This window comes from Etheostoma spectabile, chromosome 4 (assembly GCF_008692095.1).
Source record: "Etheostoma spectabile isolate EspeVRDwgs_2016 chromosome 4, UIUC_Espe_1.0, whole genome shotgun sequence".
Lineage (NCBI taxonomy): Eukaryota > Metazoa > Chordata > Actinopteri > Perciformes > Percidae > Etheostoma > Etheostoma spectabile.
In genome coordinates, this window is record NC_045736.1 from 17,604,618 (window position 1) to 17,632,550 (window position 27,933).

At 40.3% G+C, this 27,933-nt stretch overlaps 1 protein-coding gene across 6 annotated transcripts in view; it reads left to right on the forward strand.

Annotated features, from left to right (window-relative positions):
- cacna2d3 (calcium channel, voltage dependent, alpha2/delta subunit 3) overlaps window positions 1-27,933 on the forward strand; it is a 33,074-nt gene that overhangs the window by 2,472 nt on the left and 2,669 nt on the right. The window contains exons 2-33 of one of the 6 annotated variants that reach the window (XR_004331737.1): window positions 127-208; window positions 2,176-2,400; window positions 3,879-3,995; window positions 5,514-5,573; window positions 9,480-9,642; window positions 10,189-10,320; window positions 12,257-12,317; window positions 12,891-13,041; window positions 13,210-13,284; window positions 13,393-13,482; window positions 16,628-16,741; window positions 17,710-17,788; window positions 18,634-18,767; window positions 19,123-19,140; window positions 20,786-20,857; window positions 21,700-21,780; window positions 21,886-21,960; window positions 22,924-23,007; window positions 23,326-23,397; window positions 23,505-23,566; window positions 23,669-23,736; window positions 23,883-23,928; window positions 24,040-24,137; window positions 24,292-24,385; window positions 25,502-25,597; window positions 25,719-25,840; window positions 26,453-26,530; window positions 26,630-26,691; window positions 26,784-26,828; window positions 26,919-26,981; window positions 27,443-27,509; window positions 27,644-27,719. Coding sequence is in view for 5 of the 6 variants with exons in the window: in XM_032514086.1 (XP_032369977.1) it covers window positions 127-208; window positions 2,176-2,400; window positions 3,879-3,995; window positions 5,514-5,573; window positions 9,480-9,642; window positions 10,189-10,320; window positions 12,257-12,317; window positions 12,891-13,041; window positions 13,210-13,284; window positions 13,393-13,482; window positions 16,628-16,741; window positions 17,710-17,788; window positions 18,634-18,767; window positions 19,123-19,140; window positions 20,786-20,857; window positions 21,700-21,780; window positions 21,886-21,960; window positions 22,924-23,007; window positions 23,326-23,397; window positions 23,505-23,566; window positions 23,669-23,736; window positions 23,883-23,928; window positions 24,040-24,137; window positions 24,292-24,385; window positions 25,502-25,597; window positions 25,719-25,840; window positions 26,453-26,530; window positions 26,630-26,691; window positions 26,784-26,828; window positions 26,919-26,981; window positions 27,439-27,509; window positions 27,644-27,719 (2,866 nt within the window). In the remaining variant the exon portion in view is untranslated. Of the gene's footprint in view, window positions 1-126; window positions 209-2,175; window positions 2,401-3,878; window positions 3,996-4,687; window positions 4,747-5,513; window positions 5,574-9,479; window positions 9,643-10,188; window positions 10,321-12,256; window positions 12,318-12,890; window positions 13,042-13,209; window positions 13,285-13,392; window positions 13,483-16,627; window positions 16,742-17,709; window positions 17,789-18,633; window positions 18,768-19,122; window positions 19,141-20,785; window positions 20,858-21,699; window positions 21,781-21,885; window positions 21,961-22,923; window positions 23,008-23,325; window positions 23,398-23,504; window positions 23,567-23,668; window positions 23,737-23,882; window positions 23,929-24,039; window positions 24,138-24,291; window positions 24,386-25,501; window positions 25,598-25,718; window positions 25,841-26,452; window positions 26,531-26,629; window positions 26,692-26,783; window positions 26,829-26,918; window positions 26,982-27,438; window positions 27,510-27,643; window positions 27,720-27,933 lie in introns of those variants that run through there. The other 5 variants (XM_032514086.1, XM_032514087.1, XM_032514089.1 and 2 more) reach the window with 5 other exon arrangements.

Below are 27,933 nucleotides of genomic sequence, written 5' to 3' on the forward strand. Positions count from 1 at the left end.
TGTAAATAACTTAGATATTACTTTTGTTGATTTAATTGAATCACGTACCTTACGTAATTCTTTTCACATTTGTGTGCACATTTTTCACAACACTTGGGAGATTGATTTGTCTGTTTTGTGTTCTAGCGTGAAGCTCTGGGCTTCGGCATTTGGTGGAGAAATTAAATCCATTTCTGCAAAATATTCTGGATCCCAACTACTGCAAAAGGTATTCTTCTTACGTCCCAGTCTTCTGTGAACATGCATGTTTCCTTTTTGTCTGATGGTCATGTAGTTACACACATTGCATGATGTAAAGTATTCCCTCTCGGCTGTAGAGACATTTCGGTGTCTCAGCTGAATGCTGATGCATTGTTTTAGAGGAGACTCAGGTGTGAGACATAGCTCTGTGTGTGTGTGTGTGTGTGTGTGTGTGTGTGTGTGTGTGTGTGTGTGTGTGTGTGGTGTGCGTGTGCGTGTGCGTGTGCGTTGCGTCGTGTGCGTGTGCGTGGCGTGTGCGTGCGCGTGGCGTGTGTACTTGATACGGCCCATTAACCACGGCTCTGATTCCTCTTTCATCTCATCTCTCCAGTTAACTCTCTGGAGTCAAGAGTTTCAACTTCTCAGGAGACAAATTGAACAAGTGTGTGGTTGGTTTCGATAGTGGGTGAGGGGGTGTTGACATGATGAATGAAATCAGCAGAAAATGAGCGATGACGCCGTACAGTAGATTTAACTTTCTGACCATATAAAGGCAAAGGTGGGCTTATGACTTGTTTCAACAGACTTTAGGATATTTAGACCAAGTCAAATATTTAAACCCAACACACCATGTATTTATGGCTGCATCATTACATCAAATGTAAATGTTCTGGAAATTGTGTGCAGTATTTCATTTATGCTTCCCTAAAATGCAGCCTGACGTATTAGGTACATTTAGAAACTCTGCTCTGGAATTTGTAGAATATGTAGAAAGTTGGAATTGTTGTATTTAGTTCTGTGAATCCAAAAATAAGGTTGGACAACACAAAACATGAGCTTGTAACAGTGGACGCACAAGAAGCTCTGCTGGTTGAAAAAGTTAAACCCCGATAAAGGTTATGCATGTGCAAATCATACCTCAAACATATACAATAGTTTACCAACAATTTAGGTTCTAGCCAAACAAAACAATGGCATTTTAAAGGAGAATTCCGGTCGATTTTATCGCGTAACTCTTTTTTTTTTTTAAATTGGAGTGATGTCAGTATCAAGACAAATGAAAATAATTGGTGCAGTCTACACCGAGTTATCCTCTTGCTAGATTTTGCACCCAACAGGCTTAAACAGGCTTAAACGGGGCAAGTTTTAAACTTGCTTTTATTCTCTAAACACACTCAAAATGTCATTACCAGGTGCTGACCATGTGCAGTTATTCCTTCCAAGTGAACACAGCAAATTTGACTGCAATAGAAAGTAGAAAGCTGTGACAATTAACTAGTGTGGACTTCACCGGAAAACAGAAAAAAAGAGGTATGTGCACTAGTTGAATCAACACAACTTTTATGCATTTTTGTCACATCTACTGCAGTCAAATTTGCATTGATTGTTTTCATTTATCTTGCTACTGACAGCTCTTCAAATTAAAAAAAAACCAGAGCTAAATGTTGAAATGACCGGAATTCTCCTTTAAGAAGGTTATACTCTCTTATACTCGTTTTAGTTTTTCTATTTCAGCTGGTTGACTTAGTTCTTCTGTATGTTCTGAGGCAGTAGTTTGTGGTGTAGTGTTCAAATGAACTGCATTTTATTGCAAGGTGTTTTCAATACTGTGTCAATCACATTTTACATAATCAGTATAAAAGAAAAAAAATGTTGGAGTCACCTTTTTTATTATGCATTTCAATTAAAGAACACCACAAACTTCAGCAACAATTACAGATTTGAATCAACACCTCTCTGACAAATGAGTTTAATTGTCAGAGTTGATTTATTACAAGACTACATAACAGTGGGCAGCTCTTTCTACTTTCTGGTCACTCGGTGGACATGGCATCCATTTTACTAATATACAGTATAAATCCTGAATAGACCACTGTCAACTGGGACACTGTGATCTATAACAACTATTTACTTTCTTCCTGTAGGTTAAGTTACTACATGAGTCCCCGTCATACTTGTTAACCCTCTGCATTTGACCCATCCTCACTATTTTAGGAGCTGTGGGCTATCACAGCGCCGCGTCCTGGGACCAACTCCAGTTCTGAGGCCAGTGCCTCAGTCAAGGGCAATAGCAGGATTAATCCTAAAAACGCTGCATGTCTTGGAACGTGGGAGGAAAGAGGAGGAACCAGAGGAAGTCCACGCAAACATGGGGAGAGCGTTCAAACTGCATATAGAAAGCGGCTCCTGGGTCCAAACCTAGGACCTCCTTGCTCTGAGGTGACAGTTCCTTAATGTAAGATAAGATTTAAAGATCAAACCTGTGATGGAAGCTGAAGCACTGTCCTTCCGTTTGTTACCAGATATGTATTTCATCTTTGTACAAAAACATTTTGACTTGTTCAGATTTGTTCCCTTTTTTGTGTGTATGTAAGCACTTGGCTTGTGTTCCTGTTCATGGAGGCATGTCTGGAGAGAGCTGTGCCGAGCCAGTCAGCATAAAGCTGTGAGCTGTGAGAGAACTGACGGGTCGTTAGGGGCTGGTCATTAAGGCTGATCATTAGATGCTTTTATGGTGAATTACCCCATTTTACCAAGATTTTCTGCAAAGGGGGAAACACTGGGGATCTTTAGGCTACCGGCCTCACTCCTGTGTTGGTCATTACTCTAATCAATAATCATGATCAGTGCTTTTTGATGGATGGGGCTTAACCTCCTCTTGATGACTGGAGGAGTGTGAGGGTGGAGGAGAGGGGACTGGGGACTGGAGCACTGGGGGACTCTGGGTGCCGAGGCGAGGAGGACAGGCGTGAAATGAACTGTTCTGCTCCAGTGCCAGCCCACACTCTTCCTTTCATTAGGTAATTTGTCGCCTCATGTACTAGTGTGTGTGTGTGTGTGTGTGTGTGTGTGTGTGTGTGTGTGTGGGGTGTGTGTGTGTGTGTGTGTGTGTGTGTGTCATGTTTCAATGTATCCTACGAGCCTGACATGTTTGTGTTATCTTAGCTTGTGATTATTTTTAGATAAGGTTATTGGAAGTGTGCGTTTGCTGGACCTTGTGAGAGCATCAGGTTTTATTTATTTTTTTTGGTGTGTGTGTGTGTGCGCGCGTCCCGTGCGTGCCAGGTGTGGGATTATGTAATGTTATATTCCTCCGAGCTGTGGCGGGCTTTGTTCTGTATCACTGGAGGTCCTGTGCATCCAGCAGAATCAGCATTATGTGAGGTGTAGTTCATTACCCAGAATCGCCCAAGCTTGACACGTTATTATCTTTCTCCTGTGCTTTGACTCCATTTCAATTACCCTCTTACCATGCATAGCCTTCAGATCCAGCCTGCCCCCCTCCCTTCCTTGGCCACCCTACGTGGCCATCTCCAGCCAATCAGAATGAAAGAAGCAGCATGTGCAGCCAATGACTGAGACTATCAATCATTCTGTGTTGCAGGGAGGGTTTATCAACCGTTCATCTGAGACTGGCTGCATGCAGCTTGTCAGCCAACATGTGAAGGCTTATAAGCCTTGTTCAACAATTCCCCACCTCTCTGGAGTGTGATGCAGTGAATTGTTTTAAAATGTTGCAGAACCACACACAGAAAGAGATGTTTTTTTTCTTGTCTTATTGAGTGGACAATTAAGACACTCCTAATGGGTTAATCAACCATGTGAGCTCAATACATTTTTCAGCATGTTTTCCTGCAGCCATGTCATACAGTTGTCCCCTCTGTCAATGCCACAATTTGGTTTCTGGTTGTTTTCAGAAATATAAAGACTTTGAAAAGTCAGTCACAGTGGAGGAAATTGATGGTGTAAAACTGGTCAAAAACCTGGCTTTGAAGATGGAGGAAGTTTTCCGAAAAAAAGCGGAGGCTACCAGGGTAGGTACAATATTAAATATGCCTGTCTGTGTGTGTGTGTGTGTGTGTGTGTGTGTGTGTGTTGTGTGTGGTGTGTGTGTGTGTGTGTGTGTGTGTGTGTGTGTGTGTGTGTGTTGTGTGTGTGTGTGTTTGTGTGATGTGGTGGTGGGGGGGGTGTTAAAGAAAATATGAAATATGAAAAATATGGGTTTTGGTTTCTTAGCCCACCTCCCCACCACAATAGGCCTCTGTACAGTCCCTAAATTGAGCAGATTAGTGACTTGGAAAGCAGACTACTGTTCAAAAACCCAATCTGTACTTAATGTAAATGGTCCGTCTGGAATATCTTGCACGTAAGGTTTGATCGTATGTATTACGGTGCAGGCCTGAGCTGTCTTCAGCCTCACAGCAGCAGCCTGTCTGCGACCTCGGCGCAGAGGAGCTTGTAACCATTTTAATGCTGCACCTCGCAGGGACTGCTGGGTATTGATAACGTTTATCTCCTCCCGCCTGATCCCGTGTGACACAATTTATGACTGTTCAGCCTACAAATTACACGAATAGTGAAGCGCTTAATTTAATTTAATATAATTTGGTTCCTTGAGATGTATCAACGTATTATGGTGGTTTTTTTAAGCAATACAAGGCACAAATTTGGCCGTTGTATTCACCAGCACAGGTGTGATTAATCTTAATCCTAATCAAATCAGAGTTTAAAAATGATGCAGTGACCTCAATGAAGCGGTGGAGGTCGGGTGTCTGGCTACTGCAGGTACATTTCACAAGGAGGGAAATTAGAAAACATCATATTTATTTCATGATGTTTTAGTATTAGCTGCTGACGACATGATATCTCACCCTGAGGTCAACTGAATTTGGTCACCACCGCCCCAGTTGTGTTTATATGGCAGTTATTTTGACACATGTGACGGATGTTAATTACCTGCTTGGCTCCGAAGGCGAGAGTGACCGTGACGTTTAGGTGGCGTTTCCCCCGAAAACACAGAGCAAGCACTTTTTCCAGAATCAAATTATTACAGAAGCTATCGCTGCTGTACACGGCATGGAATCCTGCTCCTGTCTCCATCAATCATTTCACAGCTGCACTCCACAGTAGTGCCCTACATTTTATGCATATTGTTTTCCAAAATACCACAAGGATTCCAACGGAGGGAGACACTTACAGTTCTGTCATCCTATTTTATTATTACAATTCAAAACAAAAGCTGGACATGGATTTTCCAAAACATGAATCTAAAGCCTGGCAATGGTCCTCGGTCATGTTGCTCTTCAATGGAATGACATGTGTTGAGGTTTGGAAATGAGAGTGGCAGAGTAATGCGCAAACAGCAAGTTTAAGCTAAACAGAGAGCAGCGGAGTGTAGAAAAAAAACTTCTGGAATGACTTAAAACGCTTCGGGGAAATCTCAAAGAATAGTGTATATTTCCTGATGGAATAGGAATTTCCTCGTTTATCATATTAGGCTACATTGTATGTAGCTCTATTCTTATTAACCAACGTTTTTTTTCTCCTTTCAGCGGCTGGTGGAGGCAGCAGAAGAAGCGCACCATCAGCATGAGGATAATCCCGACCTGCAGGTGAGGTTTGTCCCGGACCAAAGAAAAGGACAGAAAAGAAAAGAATAGGAAAGAAAAGAGGAATTATTAAAAAATGTGGTGTGTCATTGTGTTAGACCAGAATGAATCATTTTTAGTTGAGCTGGGGAGGAGCGGCTGCAAGGTGAGAGAAGGGTAATGGGCCCTAAAAGTCTTTAATTGCGTTGGCATCGTCCTTCGCACTGATGTCCTGTCAGCGGTTTGATACATAATGCTTCTTTGATAAGCAATGCCGCACATATAGAAGGCTGCAACGACTTGCTGTCATAACTCACACTGATTGTGAAAGCGTAGCTCAAGAGCTGTCTGTGGGCCTGCTGCAGCGCCTTTAGGTTCAGAAGCCTACAGTAACCGAATAACTGTAACACTGTAGGCAATTAGAGATTTAGTGTCCTGTTGTTGTCTATTTGTGAGAAAAATGGGAGAGAGAAGTCGGCCTGCATTGTTTGTAGTTTAAATCGTATTTTACGCTCATATGCTCAGACTCTGTACAGGACATTATTTAGCGGCTCTCACTGCGGATTTCCAGGTCGCACTGAGCTTCGTCGGTGTCTGCAGAGGGAATGCAGTATTTCTGTCGTTTGTTAGTTTCTCTCTCTCTCTCTCTCTCTCTCTCTCTCTCTCTCTCTCTCTCTCTTTCTCCCTGTGTGTGTCCGGTGGACAAAGATAAATGAAACTCTTTTGCGCGGCGCGCATTGTTTCACTTTCTTGGCTCTAGATTGGAAACCCACTCGAGCAACAAACCACAGAAATAACGGCAGCACTTTACAGTTAATAGTAGCATTTACATCATACGAATAGATTTCAATCGCCTTGTTCCCTGCCCCTTTCTCTGCTGTTCACACAGCCAGAACAAGACAGCTAGATTGTAGCCAACTTTTAAACATTTTCAATAAAAAATACGACTGCTATTCTAATAGTAAAGGGAACAAATATAAAAAAAATGTCACCATTATCCCTTAACATATTTTTCCTATAGACTTTAATATGGCTTTGGCCCTCTAAAGCAGATTGCTTCCAAAAACACAATTTACTGAAGGATGTACTGTATTAAGGCTATGAAACTCGTTTCCTTAGATATTTTTGTATTAAATTATCATATTTGGGCTATTATTTCTGTAAGAAGACAAGGTTTCCATTTTATTCATAGACAGTTTGGTATCTCTTACTCTCAAACTAGTAATCCTTAAATCGAACAGACTCCACCAATACATACAACCCTAGGCATTAATTTAATTCTTTATATTATTTTTGCTTAAATATTTAAATAATAATTTTGTAAACTTTAGTTTCATTGGCTTTCTTTTTATAGTTTGCTATAGACAAATATCTATCTATATTAATCATTTATGTGCTTTTATAAATTAAATGAAAACTACTTTTTGTATACTTTCGATAAGTTTAAGCTATTTGCATGCTTTGTATTCAGGCAATTGACATACAGCATAGGCCTATCATAGAGATTTCATCTTAAAGGCCATAAAAAATAATAAGGAAAATTCAATATCCACCTGCGATAATGATGTGATGTCATGATATTATTCCTTGTGGCATCATTTAGTCAGCCTCGCCTCGCCTCCCCTGACACTGCACATTCTTCACGCACCATTTCACTGACCACAATGAGATAAGCCGTCTGCTCTTATCTCAGCTTCTTTGTGTCAGGGCAGAGTGTTTTGCATTGACCCGAGCCTGGTCCATGGTTCAAGGTTGTGTAGATCAGGTCTGATGAAGCAACAGAAACTTGGCTCTTAGAAATTGTATTATACTGTAAAATGTCTTTGGTTTAATGTTTGCTATGAGTGCTTTTGCTTTCAACGTTAAACATTTATGCCGGCCTATGAAAAAACCTCTAATCGATTTTGTAAATCAGGAACATTTCAAAAATAATTACACTGTTAAACAACTTCAGCAATTGTCATTAAATGCTCTTTGTGTGCTTTAAAAGGTTTCTTTAATCCGACTGCCAAAATCTTGTTGAGTTAAAGGCTGAAATTCGTAATTTGTGATTGCCCCTGAAATATTTGAAGCATATGTAAAACAAGAATCCTTGTTTATTGTGTATTTCATATTTTTTACATGCTCAAATTAAAATCACAGGGAGAGATGGATTTTTTTAAATGTCAAAATCCACATGATTTTGGCTGATGATAGTTTCGAAGGATCCTTTAAAAAACAGTTTGGCCCTATAACACTGTTGCAAAACGATGCTATACAATAACACTCTATTTGATTCATATAGTAAAGCGTACAGTGTATTTGGCTCATATTCTGAATGTATTGTCTTGATCACACATTACTGTAACTCATCATAAACAACACGTCTACTTGAACAATGTGATCTGTAACATCAGGGAAGTTTCTGAGCAAATTAGTTTTGACTCTGTGAAACTGTTAGTTATAACAACAGCAGTAATAGGCCTGTTAAACCTTCAGTGCTGGGACCAACAATCTCCAGATATTGGAGTGTGGGTACACAGTAAGTCCTAGCAGCCCATAATGGAGGCCAGATCTCTGCAGCAGGGCCTACAGCTAACTGCAGTGGTGTAGAGTCAGCGGGGCGTCTCAGTGTCCCATGGCCTGCTCGACAGTAATAACCCTGGTGGTTAACGTGCCTCTCTACAGCACTATAACTTCTGCTGAGGGTGCAGGTTTCTCTCCCCTGCTGCTACCCCTCTGCAGCAACACCCTCCCTCCCCACCCCATCACCACCCCCACCCTGCCGCAGCTCGTCAGAGAGCTGCTCAGGCGTGGTATGAGCTGTCAGGGACTGTTTGATGGTGATGCCCGCGCGGCCTCCCTAGAGTGTGATGCTGTAGAGTCCACCATCACCCATTTCTCCCCCCCTCTCTCTTTTCTCTCTCTCTTTTTCTCTATTTCTCTCTCTCTCTCTTTCTCTCTCTCTCTCTTTCTCTCTCTCTTTTTCTCTATTTCTCTCTCTCTCTCTTAGTGCAGCCAATAAGGACCACAGGCCACAGGGAGGCCACTCAGACAGGATAGTCTTTCTTCTCGGTGAAGGGCAGAACAGACAAACTGTTGGGTTTCACTTTAGGGAGGACAGACCTTTCACTGGCTGTCATAAAGTCCTCTTTGCCCGTCCAGGGACTTGTTATACCTCAGTGACTAGTGACAATTACAATGGTTGCACATTTTGATACACTACGAACATTGAAACACTAAGCTAAAATGTAAAAAACATAAAGTAATGTTTTCCACACTGTGAGAAGCCATCATGTATTTTGCAACCATTTACACAATATGTTTCAGTTTTTTTTTGTGACACTTGTTCTATTTTGCATTTCGCAGTCTTTTTTTAACCTCTCTGTGACATTATTAGCAGCTTATAATGCTAGGATAGATGTAGAAACAAGCACATGTTATTGTACATTTGATTAATAATCTGTGAAAAATACTTAAATTCCTATATGAACACTGAAACAGTTTTTGGTTGCTGTAAGGGTTCTTCCTGTCTATGATGGCCATGAAGAGATGGGGGACAATATTAGTCCCAGATTCCAACTTTGTGGTATTATCCATCTGCCGCAGCAACACTGTCAGGGGAGAGAATTAATACTAATGACACTGTAACTTTGGAAGATACTTAGACAATTCAGACTGCTCAGATTTTGTCATCGACTAAACTTTAGAATGCACTTTTTGCACAGACCGAGGACTGTGGATTTTCTCCCCCATCACTTACATTGAAATGAAAGAGATCTCTTGATGGCCAGAACTGACAGGAGGAATGATTACAAGAAACACACTTTTTAAAATACATATGGGAATGTGAGTATTGTTTTAAGATAGATTTATAAAATGTGAACCCATACTTTAAGAATTAATATCACCGCTGCTATTAAAAATTTGAGTATTCACTTTTTTTCTCAGTATGAGTACTTCAACGCCGTACTGATCAATGAAGTGGACGAGGAAGGCAATAACGTAGAGCTGGGAGGAGAGTTCCTCCTGGAGCCCAACGACCATTTCAATAACCTATCAGTCAACCTGAGCCTCAGTGTGGTGCAGGTGCCCACCAACATGTACAACAAAGGTGAGAGCTCAGCCTGCATACAAGGATTATGTGAGTGTTATTTACCTACTGTGAGCTGATTAATGGGGAGTGAAAGAGAAGGGAGGAAAGTAAGTGGTGAAAATGAGAAATGGTAGCTGAAGCTGTATCAGTGTCACAGGCTGGGAGAAGTGGAGTTGAGGGATCAATAACAGTCCAGACATAAAGGGAAAGCAACTGCAGACCTCTCAAAGAGACTGGAAAGATTGCTGATTGGGGGTGTGGGAAAGATGTTTGTCATACGTTAGCTTTTCAGTCGCTTCTTGCTTTTTAACGAAGTGTGTCACTTCCTGTGTATTGCCAGAGCTGCTTTTGTTTGGTTATAATGGACTCCCCATAACTCTCTGTTAACAGCACAAAGGCAGGCTCGTCCAGCAGGAGGAGGGGAGGGGATGATTTTGTCACAGGCATTGTAACTCCTTCAGGGGAGTCAATAAGGGACATAAGTCAACCGTGCACTCGGCAACGGTGACCAGGTTGATTACTATTATCACCATTTAATTTACTTTTCTTTCTCTCCCTCCTCAGATCCTGACATAGTGAACGGAGTGTACTGGTCCGAGGCTCTGAATAAAGTATTTGTAGATAATTTTGAAAGAGACCCAACACTAATCTGGCAATACTTTGGGAGCGCCAAGGGTTTCTTCAGACAGTACCCTGGTGAGTGCTGTCACTCTGTCGGTCCGTCTGTGTGTGTGTGTGTGTGTGTGTGTGTGTGTGGTGTGTGTGTGTGTGTGTGTGTGGTGTGTGTGTGTGTGTGTGTGTGTGTGTGTGTGTGTAAAAGAAAGGCTTGTCTCAAGGGAGCCATCAGCCATCAGTGCACGAAAAAAATCAGAACAAATGATTTAGAATTACTAAAAGGGTAATTTGGCTAATGTTGTAATTTTACAGACCATCGGAGAGGATGCATCTATACAGGCTGTAATTAATCAGATTTTGGTGGTGTAGGTCTACAGTCATACTGAGCACGGCTGCTGGATCCAACCAAACTTATCAGACCGTTACAATGATGTGAAACAGGCGGTCGGCTTACTGCAGTGCTGGAGTGAAGCTACAGAAATGAGATACAGCTGATGATATTCTAACACAGATATGGACTCTGTATGTTTAACGTATTAGGAGCAATTTATAAAAAAGAGATTCATTTCACCAGTGTTTTGTGACACCCTTTTACTAATATATTCATCATTAACATGTTATTTGAAAATCCAGCTTCACTGAACTCTTCTTGGCTTCTTGTTTTAGTCATACTCTGTGCAATTTCCAAAGAGTGAAAACATTACGTAATAAAGATATAGCCCCAAGCATGTAGGTTATACTGTACAGTGTTCCTCAAGTACTACCTACTGCAATTACCACTTTGGGGTACACATACTTTACTGGAGTACTTCCATTTTATGCTGCTTTATATATTGCAATATTGAATATTGCACTTTTCACAGAATTGTATATATTAAGATTTTACATCCAAACATATCAATTTATAAAATATGATGCATTTTCATAGATTTAAAAGTAGTTCAAATTTTCTCAGCCTTGATCAACTTCAGTGTTAAAACCCCTCAAATCTGAAATATTTTCCTAAATTATAAATATTGATGCACTTTAAAAAAAGATTCTGTTAATATTTATTAAAGCTTTAATGCGTAACTTGTTGATATTAATGAGCGTCCGTTACATTCAAGCCAATGCCAAATTGGTTGCTAGAAAGCTAATTAAGACTATCAGCTCCACACAACGCTATCTGTATTTCTTAGTATGCCTATGTTCAGAAGATTGTGTCTTCCGGTGAATTTTCCATGCAGAAGCTCGAGTGAAGATGATTACCTCTGCTGAAGAATCATGTATTTTTAATCCTCTGTGTCCTCCTTGCATACTAGCAACTGCGTGGAAAAGGGGTGGGTACGCGCGCACGAACAGGGAAGGCTTCTATCATGTTGATGCGCCGACAATGTTGTTGTCTTCTTCTTACTTAGAATTCCTCCTAGGGGAGACAGAAACTACAGCTTTAAGAATTTAACATCTGCTTCATCAGGACTGTGTGTGTGCTGTGTGTCTAGCAATGTGAGCAAACAACCCACCCACTGTATTGATTCCAATGTTGTTAACTCTATGACAAGCTGGAATGAAAACAAGTAGAAAGTACAGATTCTTGCGTGAAAATTTAAAGAGTAGAAGTAAAAGGTCTGCTGTAAAATAATTACTCTACTAAAGTATAGATACCCTAAAATTTAAAGTAAGGTAACAAAGTATTTGTATTTGTATTTGTACTGAAACCTTTGGTTATAATGCTCGCCTAGTGGCACGCCCTCATGCTGTGCTTCTGACTGGCTGGTAGTCCTTACCAAGGTACTGTGCATGGGCAATTCACAACAAAAATGGAACAGAAGTGTGATGTCTCACTCTGTTGCTGAAACAGGGCGCACACAGGGTGAAAAGAAGAGCTGCAGCAATGTGCAGTACAACAAAAATATGGTGTTTTTTGAAAATTAAACTACTAAACCTATTCAGATACAACCTCTAAATACAAATATGAATCTGAAAATGACCATAATATGAGCACTTCAATTGACTTCTTATTCCTTCTATTTCACAGGAGTAAAGTGGCATCCAGATGAACATGGTGTCATTGGCTTTGACTGTAGAAACAGGAAGTGGTAAGCCTCTACATACTTAGTCTACATCCACAACATTCCACTTCCGGGATTGCACCGGTCCCATAGGAAATTCCGCCAGATGCATGTCTTTTTGTCAGATGCCGTTTCCATCTGTTTCTTTGTGTTGGAACTTTAAATCCAGTTGATTTAAGAGGACTTTGGTAAACTGCTCCTCAGATCTCTGCAGGGTAAATCCAGATAGATAGTTGGACAATCTGTCCAATCTGAGTTTTCTGTTGCACAACTAAAACAACTTTTGAACGTACACGTTCCACCAAAACAAGTTCCTTTCAGAAGCTATTTTGCATTGACACAGTGGCTCTTCGCGGAGGTTAGTGCCGCCCATGACGATTGTGATTGGTTTAAAGAAATGCCAATAAACCAGAGCACGTTTTTCTACCATCAAGGAACGGTGTGTTGACATGCCAGACCATCCTCTGCAAGGCTGTGGAGGAAGGTCTGGCAAAGCGAGACTACTACATACTAGACAAAATTTAATGCTATTGTTTATTTTTTTTTTTGTCTTGTAACAAGGTATCAAAGTGTGTAATTTAACATATTTGCATATTTCAGGTACATTCAGGCAGCAACATCTCCGAAAGATGTTGTTATCTTAGTCGATGTTAGTGGAAGTATGAAAGGACTTAGGCTAACCATCGCCAGGCAGACTGTGTCCTCCATATTAGATACACTTGGAGAGGACGACTTCTTCAACATCATTGCAGTAAGTTTTAGTTCAACCTTTTCTCAGTTTGTGTTCATTTACAGTATGTCCCATATACATGTCTATTCCTGTCTATTATCTTAACAAACTAGTTTTTACTGAAGTATTTCAGATAACTGGAGCTCAGTCTTCCGTGAAAAATATTAATTTGTATTTACATTTCCACAGTATAATCAGGAGATCCACTATGTGGAGCCTTGTTTGAATGGCACGCTGATCCGAGCCGACAGAACCAATAAAGACGTGAGTCGCAATCAAACTGACATGTAATGAATACAAAATATCTATCAAGTTAATTCCTGTGATTAATGTTTAAAATCTTTCTTTTCCACTTGTATCGTTATCTGTTAGCATTTCCGCGAACATCTGGACAAGCTGTTTGCCAAAGGGATTGGGCTGCTGGGTGACGCATTGGCCGAAGCGTTCACAATCCTGAGTGATGTAAGTTCCAGTACAGTAAACCTCTCTCTATCTGTGACTGTCAGTTTAATAGGGACGCTGTGAAAACACAAATCGTCCCAGTCTATATTCCACTAAAATGATGTATGACAAAGCAGAACAGTTCAATTATTTTTTACTGACAATGCTGTTACAATTCATGAGTTATCACAAAATAATCCATTTATTTATTGATTCATTTGACGGAACAATAATGTATTTGTGCACAGATATCACAAATGTACTTTGTTTTCATTTAACTGAAGGGTTCCACTTGATCAGAACAACAGGAAAACTTTAATTTTACAAGCCATATTTGTTTTCAGTGACAGGAAGTGTTCGAGTACAACCCTGATGTTCTCAGCTAATCATGAGAAGTAGCACACTCCATTTGTATATATTTAAGCGTTTGGGAGGTGTGTCGCCTGTCGAAACGCTCCAGCGCTATCCCTGTTCCGCCCTCCAAACACAGACGCATCTATTCTGAATCGTGATTAATGGCTCTAATTAATGTCGATGATTAATAACGTGGCTGATTGGAACACAAAGCAGATAAGGCCAGGAGCCACGCCGCACTCCTTTTATCTCCCTGTATTCAGGCGAGCTTTGGCTGCATCGCTGAAGCTGAGGGACTGCAGCTTTTACCTCTGCATTTGTCAGATTAATTAAAGCCCTGCAATGAATATGGTAATCAGGTAGCCAGTAGCCTACTACTGAAATGCATTGTTACACCACTGCCCAGTGAATGAAGTCAGAAAACAGCCTATCGTGGACCAAATCAAAAAGAAACTTGCTTCACTTGAAGAGCACTGCACCATTTTCATAAGAGCAGTGTTGAGATAAAAAAAAGCAAAGTCTCACCCTCTTACAGGCGGACGATATGAGAGAATCCCAAAACGTGTAATAAAATATCCCCAACATCCCCTTGATGGATTGTGATGGCTCAAGATAATTGATTTATCTCTCAAACAACTAGGGCTTGGGGTTGATTAGATTGTATCCCCATCAACTACCTCATGATTCCTGTTATTGATTATGTCTTTTATCATTAACATTTAGATTTACTAATTCCTATTTACTTTCAATACTGAAAGAAATGTTATTTTATACATTCAAACCAAAGCTTATCTAAAGGACAGATGCTCATCAGCCTTCGATGATGACTTTTGACACTCTATGACTGAAAAATCCCTTCTGGCTCAGAGAATGCAGAGTCGCCTTTAGAGCTATATTAAAAAAATGTAATTTATTAAACTAAACATAACAAAAAGGATGCTTAAATCAGCATTACATTTTGGAGGTGTTTAAAAAAGGAAAAGAAACAGATGCAGGGTGGACACCCGCTGAAGGAAGAAAGAAAAGGAGGAGGTTAATCACATATACTGTAGCCCAGGGAAGCTAGATGAGTTGCAACCCTCCATTATTAGCCAGTTGCCCCTTGAGCTTGATGAAGAGAGCCCACTCACGGCAGGAGGGATGTTACACACTGGACTGCCTCTTGCACAGAAGCCATTTTGACATCTTAAAGCACAGGTGTAAATAATTTAATTAAGGATGGTTGATTTCCATTTAGCTGCTTCAGTTTTTAAGGTCCTGGTACTGTACATGCTGGCTAACTCTCACTGATTACTGGGACATGTAATGGAACATTAACAATGTAATGTCATTAACAACAGCTCAAGTGAAAATCTTTCTTTTAAAAATAGTCTATTATCCGCAAAATAACTAACATTTCATTATGTCAAAATCTTGTGGCTGATTATCTTACTTTAGAGTTATTTTTTATATTTATATAATTGAACATGAAAATCATAGATTACAATCATATATATACAATATATATAAATATATACATATGTTATCATTATGTTTTTTGAATATTTAAAATGAACAAAACATTGATCTAGATGACAACACAAAGAGAAGTACACTACACACACCGAAGAAGGCACAGTGCACCTCCCTGCAATCAAATGTTTCACTCCAAAAGGAGAGGAAATACGGGAAGGAGGGAGACACAACAAAAACACAACAGCAAGAACGATGTCTGCAGTTAAAAAAAAGACACAGAAACAGACACAAAAAAACACACAAACAAATAACAGGCATTGACAGGGAGACCAGCATAAGACAAAAGGGACAGTTAGAAGTGAGAAGCAGAACCGGCGATTTCTATAGGTGACCTAGGCGATTGCCATAGTAAATAATTTCCGGATAGGATGGATGGGCAGAGCCCTCTGCCAGGGGACACCGTATGCTTTGAGTGCTGATCTTAATTGAAGGTAAAAGAAAAAAGAGGAACGTGGTAGATTTAATGCGTTTTGTAAGTCAGAAAAGGGTGACAAGCCAACCTTGCTAAAAATGTCTTTTAGACAATGAATTCCCCTCTGTTCCCAGTGTGGAGCTGTTACAGCCCACCAATCAGGAGTGCTGTGTTGTTGAATAAAGGAGAAACCGTTACAAGCTATATGGCAATACGTTTCACGTTTCAGCCAATCTCCAAGTTCTGATAAGATGAGTGATAATGGAGCCAAAGCGTAGCTGGCACTGTTTGTTAGAGATATTGGCAAAAAGAACGTCATAGAGTGACCAAGGCTCTGTCATAGCATTTTCTAAGGTACACCAGCAAACAAACATATCTGGGTTGAACCAGGTAAGGTGGGGTCTTGACACAAAGAACCAAGAATAATTTTGGGAACTGAAAGGCCACCAACCTCTTTCCTCCTCTGTAAACATCTTCTAATATTAGACATTTGTTCATTGTGTCATGCACATACAAGTGTCCAGCCAATAAGACATTTTAAGACCCCCCAAAATATGGTTATCAGATGATTTTCTCAAGAGAGGCCTCCTGCTCGGCCTGTGTAATTTGAGAATAGCGGTGGTCAGCAGTTTTTATCCTATGTGATCGTGTTACTACATCCCCTCTATCTCTATGTTACAGGTCAATGAACCACTTAATTACTGCAATGCGTCTTCTGGCATCATAATAAAGTGTACCACACTCCACAACAGACATCATCATCATCATCATCATATACAGTGGAAAACAGACATCTCTGTTTGTTTAATATTTAAATAACAACCCATACTGTATATTATTTGTTTTGTGAATTTATATCCTCATGTGTTTTCTCTCTTTCTGCAGTTTAATCAGACTGGACATGGCAGCCTGTGCAGCCAGGCCATAATGCTTGTGACTGACGGGGCGACTGAAATGTATGACGACGTTTTTGAGAAGTACAATTGGCCAGAAAGAAAGGTGCCTCTCTCTTTCTTTTTTTTTCCCGTTCTCCGCTGTTCCTCACAGTGCCTAATGTTAAATGTTCACCATGTCCTTTTTGAAAACATTCTGCTTGATCTGCACTTTTTTTCCAGTTGGGATAGATGTACATTTTAATACTTCATGCCAGCTGGAGCTCCTGTCTTGACGTTATGAAGAATTGGTTTCTTACCTCATCACCACTCATAACTCTGTAATCTACAACCCATGTCAATATGATGATTTTCAACATGTGGATGCAGTACAGAGAAATATTTCCCCCCACATAGAATAAAACATGGGGCATAAATTGCTTTCAAGGGCAGAGTGTGTACAGTGCAAGCAGCTCAGTCTCAAAGGCTCTGGTCTTCGTCCCTTCACTGCTGTGCTCTCCCCAATTTTATTCCTGGACTCAACAATGGTTTTAAAATATTTTGTTAGCCTTCAATTGTAAGACCAAAATGTAATTGAAATGGAATGGACTGCAGTGCCACTCTCAGAGCTATAAAACAACAGCTCTGGGGCGGTTGTTGAATCCTATCATGTGTGTTGGCAGTGTTCTGCAGAATATTTGGCAGGAGACCCCATCCCCCCTCATACACCCTCGAGGCTGCTATATGGCAGCCATTCACTGTTCTCTATATGCTTCATGCTTAGCAAAGCATCTGGAGCCAATGAGCCTTGCAGGTTTGGCAAAGTGTCACACAGCGTTCTTTAAAAGGACAGTGGAACATGCCCTCATGCTCAACAAAAGAAAAAAAGATGAACTGCAGAGAAATTTAAAAAAAGCCATAACTTAGTAGCTTAATGCTCAGTACTTTCACATGAGGATGTAAAAACATGCATTTATACTTTTATGCTCCAAAGCCCGATAGAATCAGGACAGGAAGATAAAGTCCTAAGGAGACTTTGCATGTTTTTTCAATCCTATCTTTGAAACTGTCAACATCTATGTGTCCTCTGCACAGGTGCGAATATTCCCATACCTGATTGGACGAGAATCTGCATTTGCTGATAACCTCAAATGGATGGCTTGTGCCAACAAAGGTTTGGGACTTTTTGACAAACACTTCCCAAGACAGTGAGTGTAGAGCATAGGCTGATGTAGTGCTCCTGTGGAGTAATGTGATGATGGTTGGGTATGTGAGGGTCTCTGTGTGGTTTGGCCGTGTATGCATATGTTATGTTGTGTGTGTGTGTGTGTGTGTGTGTGTGTGTGCTGGCTCAGACTCTTTCTGCCAAGAGGCAATGGAGTGGCACTTGGGGGGGGGGGGGGGGTCAGAGGTCAATCTTCTCTAATCCTTCTTCCTGTCAGAGTGTCTCCCCCTTGGCTGCTTGCTGCTGATGGCTCCCACGTGTCAACGCTCTGGATGAGTGCCCTCTGGAAGGGAAAGTTACAGCCAGGAAAATAGAAAAAAGGAAAGCCCCAAGAATTCTACCCCATACAGACCCCCCAATGTGCAATAACCTTACATGTCCAATATGACGCATTGTCAGCAACAGCAGGAGCTGACACAAGTCAAGTGACTCCTGTGTCAGTGTAAACTGAACCACTGGAAACCTGTTTCCAGAGTTGTTCAGTGCAGTGCAGTGATGTCAGGGAAATTAGCATCAAATTACAAAATGTTGTTAAGGAGTAAGTGCTTTGGGGAAACTTGGACACGTGACTTCAGTATTTCTAAAACCCTAGCTAAAGCCCTATTTGCTGATAGTACTTTGTTTAAGTTTCAGTTGCAGGACTAAACATTGCTGATCATCTACTTCTTTTTTACTACTGGATATCAGTTTTAAATATTTTGATGTGTTGTCTTAAATAGGCAGTATGTATGTATGTAGGACTACACATTATGTATGCTGTGCCTCATTTTAGGTTAATATGTGTTTAATTGCAGGATATTTCAGTCAGATCTCCACCTTAGCAGACGTTCAGGAGAACGTGATGAGGTATCTTCACGTCATGAGCCGCCCGAAGGTTATTGACCACGAGCACGACACAGTGTGGACTGAAGCTTACGTGGACAGTGCTGTGAGTGTGTTACAGTGCTTTATTTCAAGTTATCAGTTCTCACTCCCAATTTACATTTTTATAGGTGTGAGTATATGATTTTACTTTTAGGGGCTTTCTTATAGTGGCAGGATCCATGTTATTTTGTCCATTCCTGTACCGTACAGTAAGCATGCACACATATGGGTCTGCTTTCTCATCATTACTCTTCATGCTGCTGGAATGATTCCTCATTATGAGGTTCATTAATCTGCATGCCCCCCCCCCCCACACACACACACACATCGTACATCTGCGTCCACAAAGTCAATGTACAATGTGAAGGCTTTAATCCGCTGAACAATTCAATCTTTATGTGTCTTTTCTTTCATTTCAGCTTTCCCAGGCTCATAAGGTAAATATCTACATGTGATGTTTGCATGCTCACAGGTAGAATCATGTTAATAAAAATAGTGTGTTGTCTTATCATAAAAGAATTGAACAGATGCTGTAGGAAGTAGTTCTGAACTGTCATCAGAAAAGACATCACTGGCAGGTCATGAAAGGTGTCCACTGTGACTCAAATTTGATTCATGTTGTATAAAAAAGTGACTTGAGAGGTTAAGTAGCTGCTTATTGCCCCATTATGCGTTTTTAATTTTCTTAGGAAGTTTAAAGTGAGGAGAGACTCTCTGAGGGGCAGGGGCAGTAGAGGAGCATTTATTGTACTTCTCTACAATGAGCATGCATACACTAAAACATAAACACCACACACACACACACACACACACACACAAACACACACACACGCTCACACTCACACAGAAGGGTTGGGAGATTGTCCTCTGGAGTGTGTGCTCTTGTATCTCAGCCTCAGACACACCATTCATCATTCTGTGGATCATTGCATTTTATCTCCTAAAGCCCATAATAAAACTGACATTGGAGGGGAAACCAAGAAAGGGAGAGGGGTGGGGGGAATGTGGTTAGGCATCTGTGGCTATACCTGACCTGTCTGTGTGTGTGTGTGTGTGTGTGTGTGTGTGTGGTGTGTGTGTGTGTGTGTGTGTGTGTGTGTGTGTGTGTGTGTGTGTGTGTGCGCACGGGCACGGGCGTCTGTCCACGCGTGTGGACTGAAGCAGTCCAGTTTCTACTTCCATTGTGTGATGAATTTAAGGACCCACCATTCTTCATTTTGTCAAGCTAGATAGTACACACTGCAGTTCACGGCTCGTTTGCTTCATATGCATGCATATACACAAATGAACAACAACCACGTACACACGCACGCACACACACACACACACACACCACACACACACTCAAAAGACAAGGACGTAGGCACACTCAGCTGTGTCGACTCACGAGGTGAGGGAATAGCAGACCTACTTTAACAGCGCTCATGTGCTTAATAATGTCAGCCTTCATCCTGCTGAACTGACCCCACGTGAGACTCACTTGGTTCTGGTTTGACAACTGAAAGGCTGCGACCAGGATCCTGTATGATTCTTGTATTTTCATGTAGATTCAGATTCAGTCTGTTGTTTGTGTTCCCTACTACTGAATTTGTAGCCACGTTTGACTTCATTATTGTCAAGTCCTGAAGCTGTTATACCCTGCTGAATAACCTATGCTCTTTCTTTAATGTTTTGACATTTTAAATTGAATTTCATGTTAATTAGGCTGCCTCTTCACTGGTAATTAGCTACTGTACTATGTGAAAACAGTATCAGAAGTCAAGTGCTTTTTCACCCAGGAACATTGATTAACATTTCCATGGCAGCTGTTGTTTTTCTTTTAAATTTTACATTATCATATGATTGAGTCTAGACGACAATTTGTTTATGAATGGAATTACTGTTTTAACATCATTAATAGCATTTCTTCTGTAGTAGTTGCTGCAGTAACAAAAGGACAAAATATATCATCTTTGTTCTGTAGGTATAATAATACAGTTTATATGTATTTAACTTGATCAGAGAACACACTCACACCACTCTCAATGGGATTGCTCAGCAGAATAGCAGCATTCAACAAATAGAAATTCCTCTTTATTTCAGTTGAAAAACAAAGCAGGCCCAAGTCTGATGACTACAGTAGCCATGCCTGTCTTCAGCACAAAGAATGAAACGGTAAGTGAGTGAGTCATTGACTCACATGGCAGTAGAAATAAGTACATTTACTCAAGAACTGTATTTAAGTACAATTTTAACATACTTTACTTGAGTATTTCCATTTTTTGCTACTTTCTACTTCACTACATTCCATGTTGTACTTTTTACTCCTACATTTATATGACATATGCATATTTACATCAAAAGTTACTTTTACAAAAAAAAGACATGAAAAGATTATTAAATTGAATACATTGTTAAAGAATAAATGAATGGCTTCCAACTTTTTTGGCTTGTGACCTTTTACAAATAAATCTTGCTGGGGTTTATTGTCACATTTCAGATGCCTTTTAGTTGTTAGCAGTTCCAACAAAGATACATTTCCCCTCTAAACTTCTCCTTTGGTTTCATTAAATAACTTTCCAAGGCCCAAAGAGGTACAATTATTAAATATTTTACAAAAAGTAGAGTATGGAGAAAAATCTAGAACATTATTATATATTTGATTTACTAAAACATTTTATTTTTAACTTGACTAAACTACCTTACAGTATATGAAGTGGTTAAAACTAGCTACTCATTGAAAATAAATGCTTACAGATTGATGAATTACTATTTTTAATTTTCTAATACACAATAACATCAGTGACGGGGCCATTTTGTTATGTAACGAGAACTACTTCTGAGAAATACTTCTGTACTAGTAGGATTTTGAATTCAGGGCTTTTGCTTGTAATGGAGTATTTTTACATTGTGGTATTGGTATTTGGATCTGAGTACTTCTTCCACCACTGCTTAGTAAATATTAATGCATATTTCCTCTAAATGTGTGTATGTGTGTTTTGAATCTCTTCATGCAGAAGAACCAGGGTATTCTGTTGGGGGTCGTAGGAACAGACATCCCTCTGCAGGAGCTGATGAAGCTCATCCCTAAACATATGGTACAATCAGCCGTGATCTTCTTGTACTTTTGCTTTGAATAAAAAATATGTATTAATATGTTTTTTTTAATATTCTTCTCTGTATCTCTCATGTTGTGTTTCTAGTTAGGAATCCATGGGTACGCATTTGCTATCACAAACAATGGCTACGTCCTGACACATCCAGACCTCAGGCCTTTGGTAACTCTTTTACTTTACTTTACTTTTACTTTTACACCAGAACAGTCTCACAGCATTCCCTGACTTTACCATGTTTTTCTTTTTGCTTTGTCCATGCAATTGTATACATAACGGAAATGATGAACTGAAAGCCTCCAATATTGAGACACACAGAGACAAATGTGTTATCTAGTTAGGAAGCTAATGGGCTCGTATAGTCTGTAATCCCCACCTTTTCCTTTGATGTATGCATGCAGGGATAAAGGCCACTCATAGGGCTGGCTGGCCTGAGATTTCCCAGAGGTAACTTAACACTTGCTGGCAGAGACCACAGCCGCTTGCCCTGGGACCGTTGGTTCCTCAGGAGCTATGGCTGTGCTTATGGATCTGTGTGTGCCAGTGCTAGTGCTGTTCCTCTCTGTGCAACTGTGTGTGTGTGTGTGTGTGTGTGTGTGTGTGTGTGTGTGTGTGTGTGTGTGTGTGTGTGTGTGTGTGTGTGTGTGCGCGTGTGTGGTGGTCTTTGTTGTTTTGTCTTATTGTGGCTAAAATGTGCTGTGGTTGTATCATTGACTTGTTTCTTGTGGACCAGTAGCAGAGTTTAACATGTACACTCTAATGCATCAATGTAGACTTGCTTAAGCTTTGATTTCCTATCAATCATTTTAATTTACCTGACAGTGGTGTTAATTTCACAGACGATTTGTTAAATAATTACACAGAAAACCCTCCATGACAAGGCTTGATAAATAAGATCATACAGCAAGTCTTCATGTTGATATTGAAACACAAAAGATAAATTACAGTGACACCTTTCTAAATAGAGTTATTTCTTAAATATCATGCTCATAGATTTAAAAATTGTGTGTCACATGCAGATTTCACAAATGGGTCAGGCTAGAGTAGCAGACATGCTTAAGCCGGGATTTGTCAAAATAAAACATCAAAATGGATCATTAAATTGTGTACATTGTGTTCTCTGTGCAGTATCAGGGCAGCCAGAAGAGGAGGAAGCCCAACTACAGCAGCGTGGATCTCTCTGAGGTGGAATGGGAAGACAAAGATGATTTTGTATGTGTTAAACCCTTAAAAACCAATGTTCTACAGAAAGATAGGTCATCTTTCAGTCTACAATATGAAACAATGTACTTTGGACTGCATGCAACATTGTGTGACTGCAACTGACACAATGCCTTGATTTCACATTGTTACTTGACTGCATGTCCATTAGTTAGTTTGTCCAGTAAATGATCTAGTATTTCAAATAACCCCTAAGAATACTCAAGGTTTGCACACTCTGTTTTCAGTATCCCACTGTAGCAAAATGCCAGCCACATCCAGCCTTGACTCATCTGCTCCATGTGCCTTTTTGTGTGCTCTATCTTTCAGCTACGCAATGCTATGGTGAACAGGAGGACAGGGACTTTCTCTATGGAGGTGAAGAAAACGGTGGATAGAGGGGTGAGGCTGCAGATAAAGATGTCTCTCCATCAGATAAGGCTTGCCCCCTCCGTTGTCTCGAGTCTCAAGGTGTAAATCTCATCTGCACTTCTTTTCTGCCCTTTTAGCGGCGTGTCCTGAAAATGCACAATGACTATTACTTCACTGACATCAAAGGAACACCATTCAGGTGGAGAAAAAAAAGTTTAATTACATTCTTAAAACAACTTTGTGTTTGTTAATGTCTTGGTTACAGTTAAATGTTGATTTTCTCCTCTGTCTGCATCTCCAGTGTCGGAGTGGCTCTCTCCAGAGGTCAGGGAAAGTACTTCTTCCGAGGAAATGTATCAGTTGGAGCCGGTATGTCACTCCAACGCTGTCATTTACTCTGTTAACAAAAGCCTAAATACAGTGAGATGCACTCTGACTTGCTTGTTTGAGAGGGCTTATTGTACTGGTCTACCCAGGCTGGCATTGCTGAAGCGTTACTGACTTGTGTTTTTCAGGGCTCCGTGATCTGGAACAGCCAGATGTCGCCCTGGCAAATGAATGGTAACACTGGGGTTATGGGTGCGGGCATTCATGCGTTATGTAGGTTATCCCTCTGTGATCATCACACAGTGAGGCCTGTGATGTAACAGTGTGGCTCTGTTTGGACCACAGGACTTACTGCAACACAGAAGAGCAGCACGAGCACCGTCACCTGACCCAGATTCAAGCCATCAAGCTCTTCATGACAGGCCGCAGACCACACCTGAGATGTAAGACACATCTGAGTCACACCTGAATAAACTACACTACATGGAGCCTGTTTTATCTCTCATCAAATTCTAATATGAGTGAATATAATACACAAACAAATTGATTGTTACAAAAGAGATTGGGTGTTTTAGGTTTTTAAATAACACTCTGCAGGTGACAGAGAGCTGATCCAGGAGGTGTTATTTGATGCTGTGGTCACTGCTCCACTGGAGGCCTACTGGACTGGATTGGCCCTCAATAAGTCAGAGTAAGAACATTTTTGGTACCACTTTTTAAGTCATTAATGATGGGTGTCATTAAGATTTTCTAATAAGCCATCAGTAAATGTTTGTAAGTCATCAGCAATCATAAATGTTTGCAAGTTATGAATGAAATGTCCTTACAGTAATCCATCAAGTCTGTTATGTAAATGGTAAAAATAAGATGTCATGATCAAGTAGAAAAATAAAACAGCCAAAGGGATTGTTTACAAGCTGGCAACCCAAAATGATTCTCATTAATGGCGTATAAGTGATTTATAGGCATTTGTAACATACACTTTATATGCCTTTTTAGAAAGTGGCACCACATTGGTTTACAGAAACTCTTTAGCATTAAGGATACTTGCATACACATTATGTACATTGAAAGAACTGTAAGTCATTATATTGTTCCCTTCTTAAAAGCAATCTCAGTGTAAGAGATGGGGCTTAATCAGTCTTCCAAAAGTTACAGCCTTTTTGGTATCAAATTATCTCTGTGTGTTTACCCAGACACAGTTTCCTTGCTGTGCACTGGTGGATGGTGGGTAACACAAAGAGAACTTTGGGAGATACATGATATTAAGAAGGGGTGTTTTTTCACAGACAGAATGAACAGGAGAAACAATCACAGTGACAAAAACTGTGTGGACATGTGATTGCTATTTAAAAAAAACTTGTGAGAAATTTTAAATTATCCGTTTAAACTCTGAATCCTATTATATTGTCCCAGTATACAGTACATGTTAATGTGACATTGTCGGTCTCAAAATACGTTTGATGTGTATGTGTCACATAAGGTTTTACAGTATAACATTTTAGATTTGTCTTTTGAATATTAATTTGTTGTTAATTCATCAATAATTTAGCCTATAAAAATAATGAAAGTGGTATTTTTTTAAATGTGGTATTTTGAGAGTCGCATCAAGAACTTTCCTCTATTCACCATTCAGTTTAATCAGCAGCAGAGCTGACTCCCACAGCAGAAATACATTTATAAATATTCTACACCATAAATTTAAAAGTAAAACCCAAATTACATGTGGCATTGTAAAATTGTGTTTAGGGAAAGCACTCAGAAAGAATGTAGAGATATGTTATACTGCTTCTGTATATACCCACAGGAACTCAGACAAAGGAGTGGAGATTGCCTTCCTGGGTACACGCACCGGCTTGTCAAGGACCAACCTGTTTGTACCTGCTGATCAGCTCTCCAATCAGTGAGTGCCGCTGCTCAACATCGCTCTAATTATACTTACAGCACGAGGTGAGGCTGGGATTGTGCTTGATAAATCTAATCTTTTGCTCCTCGCCTCACTTTCATTATGTGTGCTTCCTCAGAGATTTCCTGACAGCTGAGGACAAGGAGGGAGTGTTTAATGCTGATCACTTCCCACTGTGGTACAAGAGAGCTGCAGAGCAGGTCCCCGGCACATTTCTCTACTCCATACCCTTCAGCACAGGTATGCAGAACAGAACCAGAGATAGAGATAGAAGCTTAAGTGTGTGTTCAGTTCTCTATGCCGCACAAAGAAAGTAAGTTTATCTGCCTATTGCTGCTAAACAATCTGCATCTTACTTGTAGGCCTATGTTGTGTAAGAACATCTTAATTATTGAAGTCCAGCAAATATATAAATACTTTTTCAGGAAGTTCGTCTGGTTTCTTTGGTCATTCAGAATTTTAATATCTTAATCCGTCTTCCTCTATGTCCCTCTTTCTGTTATGGATTGTGGTTTTTACTGGTTTCCACTGATAGGATGTGCAGCACAGCTCACCTCCCTTACAGCTTTTACGCAGTTAATGTGGCCCACGTTCCGTCTGCTCGCAGAGGATGAAGAATTCAGCTTCAATCTGTGGGACATTTACCACCTTTCCCCTGTAAATGATGACTGCATCCACTCATAACCTGAAATGTTCCCATCACAGTAGTAGTAAAAGCTCTGACTGGACATTACTGTTATGAAATAGACTGGTACTGCAGTTTCCTTTGAGCCTGCCAGATCAGCTTGCTGAGTAAAGGGCGCCATCTAGTGAGCAGAAAGTGTTAGTTAATTCTTTGCTCTTCCTCTCTAGCTTTAGAAAATAAGAGTGTGGTTTTGGCCAGCACAGCAATTCAGCTCCTCGATGATAGAAAGTCTCCAATTGTTGCAGGTAACAGCCTCTAAACCATCTATCATATCATTACTAGCTTCATGTTAGACTTACTTTTGGATATGATGCAGTATCTCATGTGCTTGATCTTGTGCTCAGCTGTGGGGATCCAGATGAAGCTTGAATTCTTTCAGAGGAAGTTCTGGACTGCCTGCAGACAGGTAGCTACACATCATCATCTACTGCAACATGTTTTACAACAACATCAGCTCCCTAGTAGGTGTGAAGCTTAATGACTTTGTTTTGTGCTCAGTGTACAGCTCTAGATGGAAAATGTAGCATAAGCTGTGATAACGCGGTAAGAACAGTCACATAAATCTGGCTTTTTGAATTTTTTGTCAGGTTGTTTTGTTAACATACAGTAATGTTTTATTTGCCCTTCTGACAGGACATTAACTGTTATCTCATTGACAACAATGGCTTCATTCTTGTCACTGAGGAGCAATCTCAGGTATGGTGTGCATGTCTGTGTATGCATGTTTACATCTATAAAACTATAAGGTTCAAATAATGGAAACACCTAAACATATGCCCCCCTTTACCTTAACTGTTACAATGTTTTCTCACAAGTCGTGAATGTGTATAGTGCAACACTAAGCCCTTCTTCCAAATAGGATAGATGAAGGCCTTTGCATTTTGCACTTCAGAACATCCCAGAGAGATTCAATAATGTTTAGATGTGTTAATATAATACACTGATTTCTACAAGATGGCTACTGTAACCGCAGCCCTGAAATAAATAAAAAAGCAGTTTCTCTGCTGATGCAATTTGTGAAGTTTTGAAACAAAAAACAACTTGAATCACAACATACTTAGCTACGAGATTACGTCTTTTCATTGGATGTTCCTATTATTTTGTCCACCCAGTGTATGTGTGCCTGTTTGCTTTGACATAACTTCTCTCTCAGACAGGGCTCTTCTTTGGGGAGGTGGAGGGTGCGGTTATGAACAAACTTCTGCAAATGGGGTCATTTAAAAGGTCTGATTTACCACATAACATTCCCCTGAGCCCTGAACTGATACATTTAACCTGACTTTAAAAATCATGTTGTTACAAACGTCATATTTGAGTATGTGGTTATGAAAACGTGCGCTGCTTGGCTTGTGTTTCAGGATCATGCTGTATGATTACCAGGCCCTTTGCAAAGACTACGCTGGGAGCAGCGACAGTGCACGAACTCTCTCAGATGTAAGCCACAACATCCGCTGGTAGATTTATAGATTATTGACATTAGACACAATACTTTTATTCTCTGCGGTTTACTACTGTAGGTTACATCTATTTTTATGACCTGAGTTAAAACCATCGTAGCATAGACCTTGAAACCTCTCTCAGAGTTTGTGGTTGACGCTGTTTGCTCTCTGGCGGGACATTGGGAGAGAGCAGTCTTGAAATGAACTTT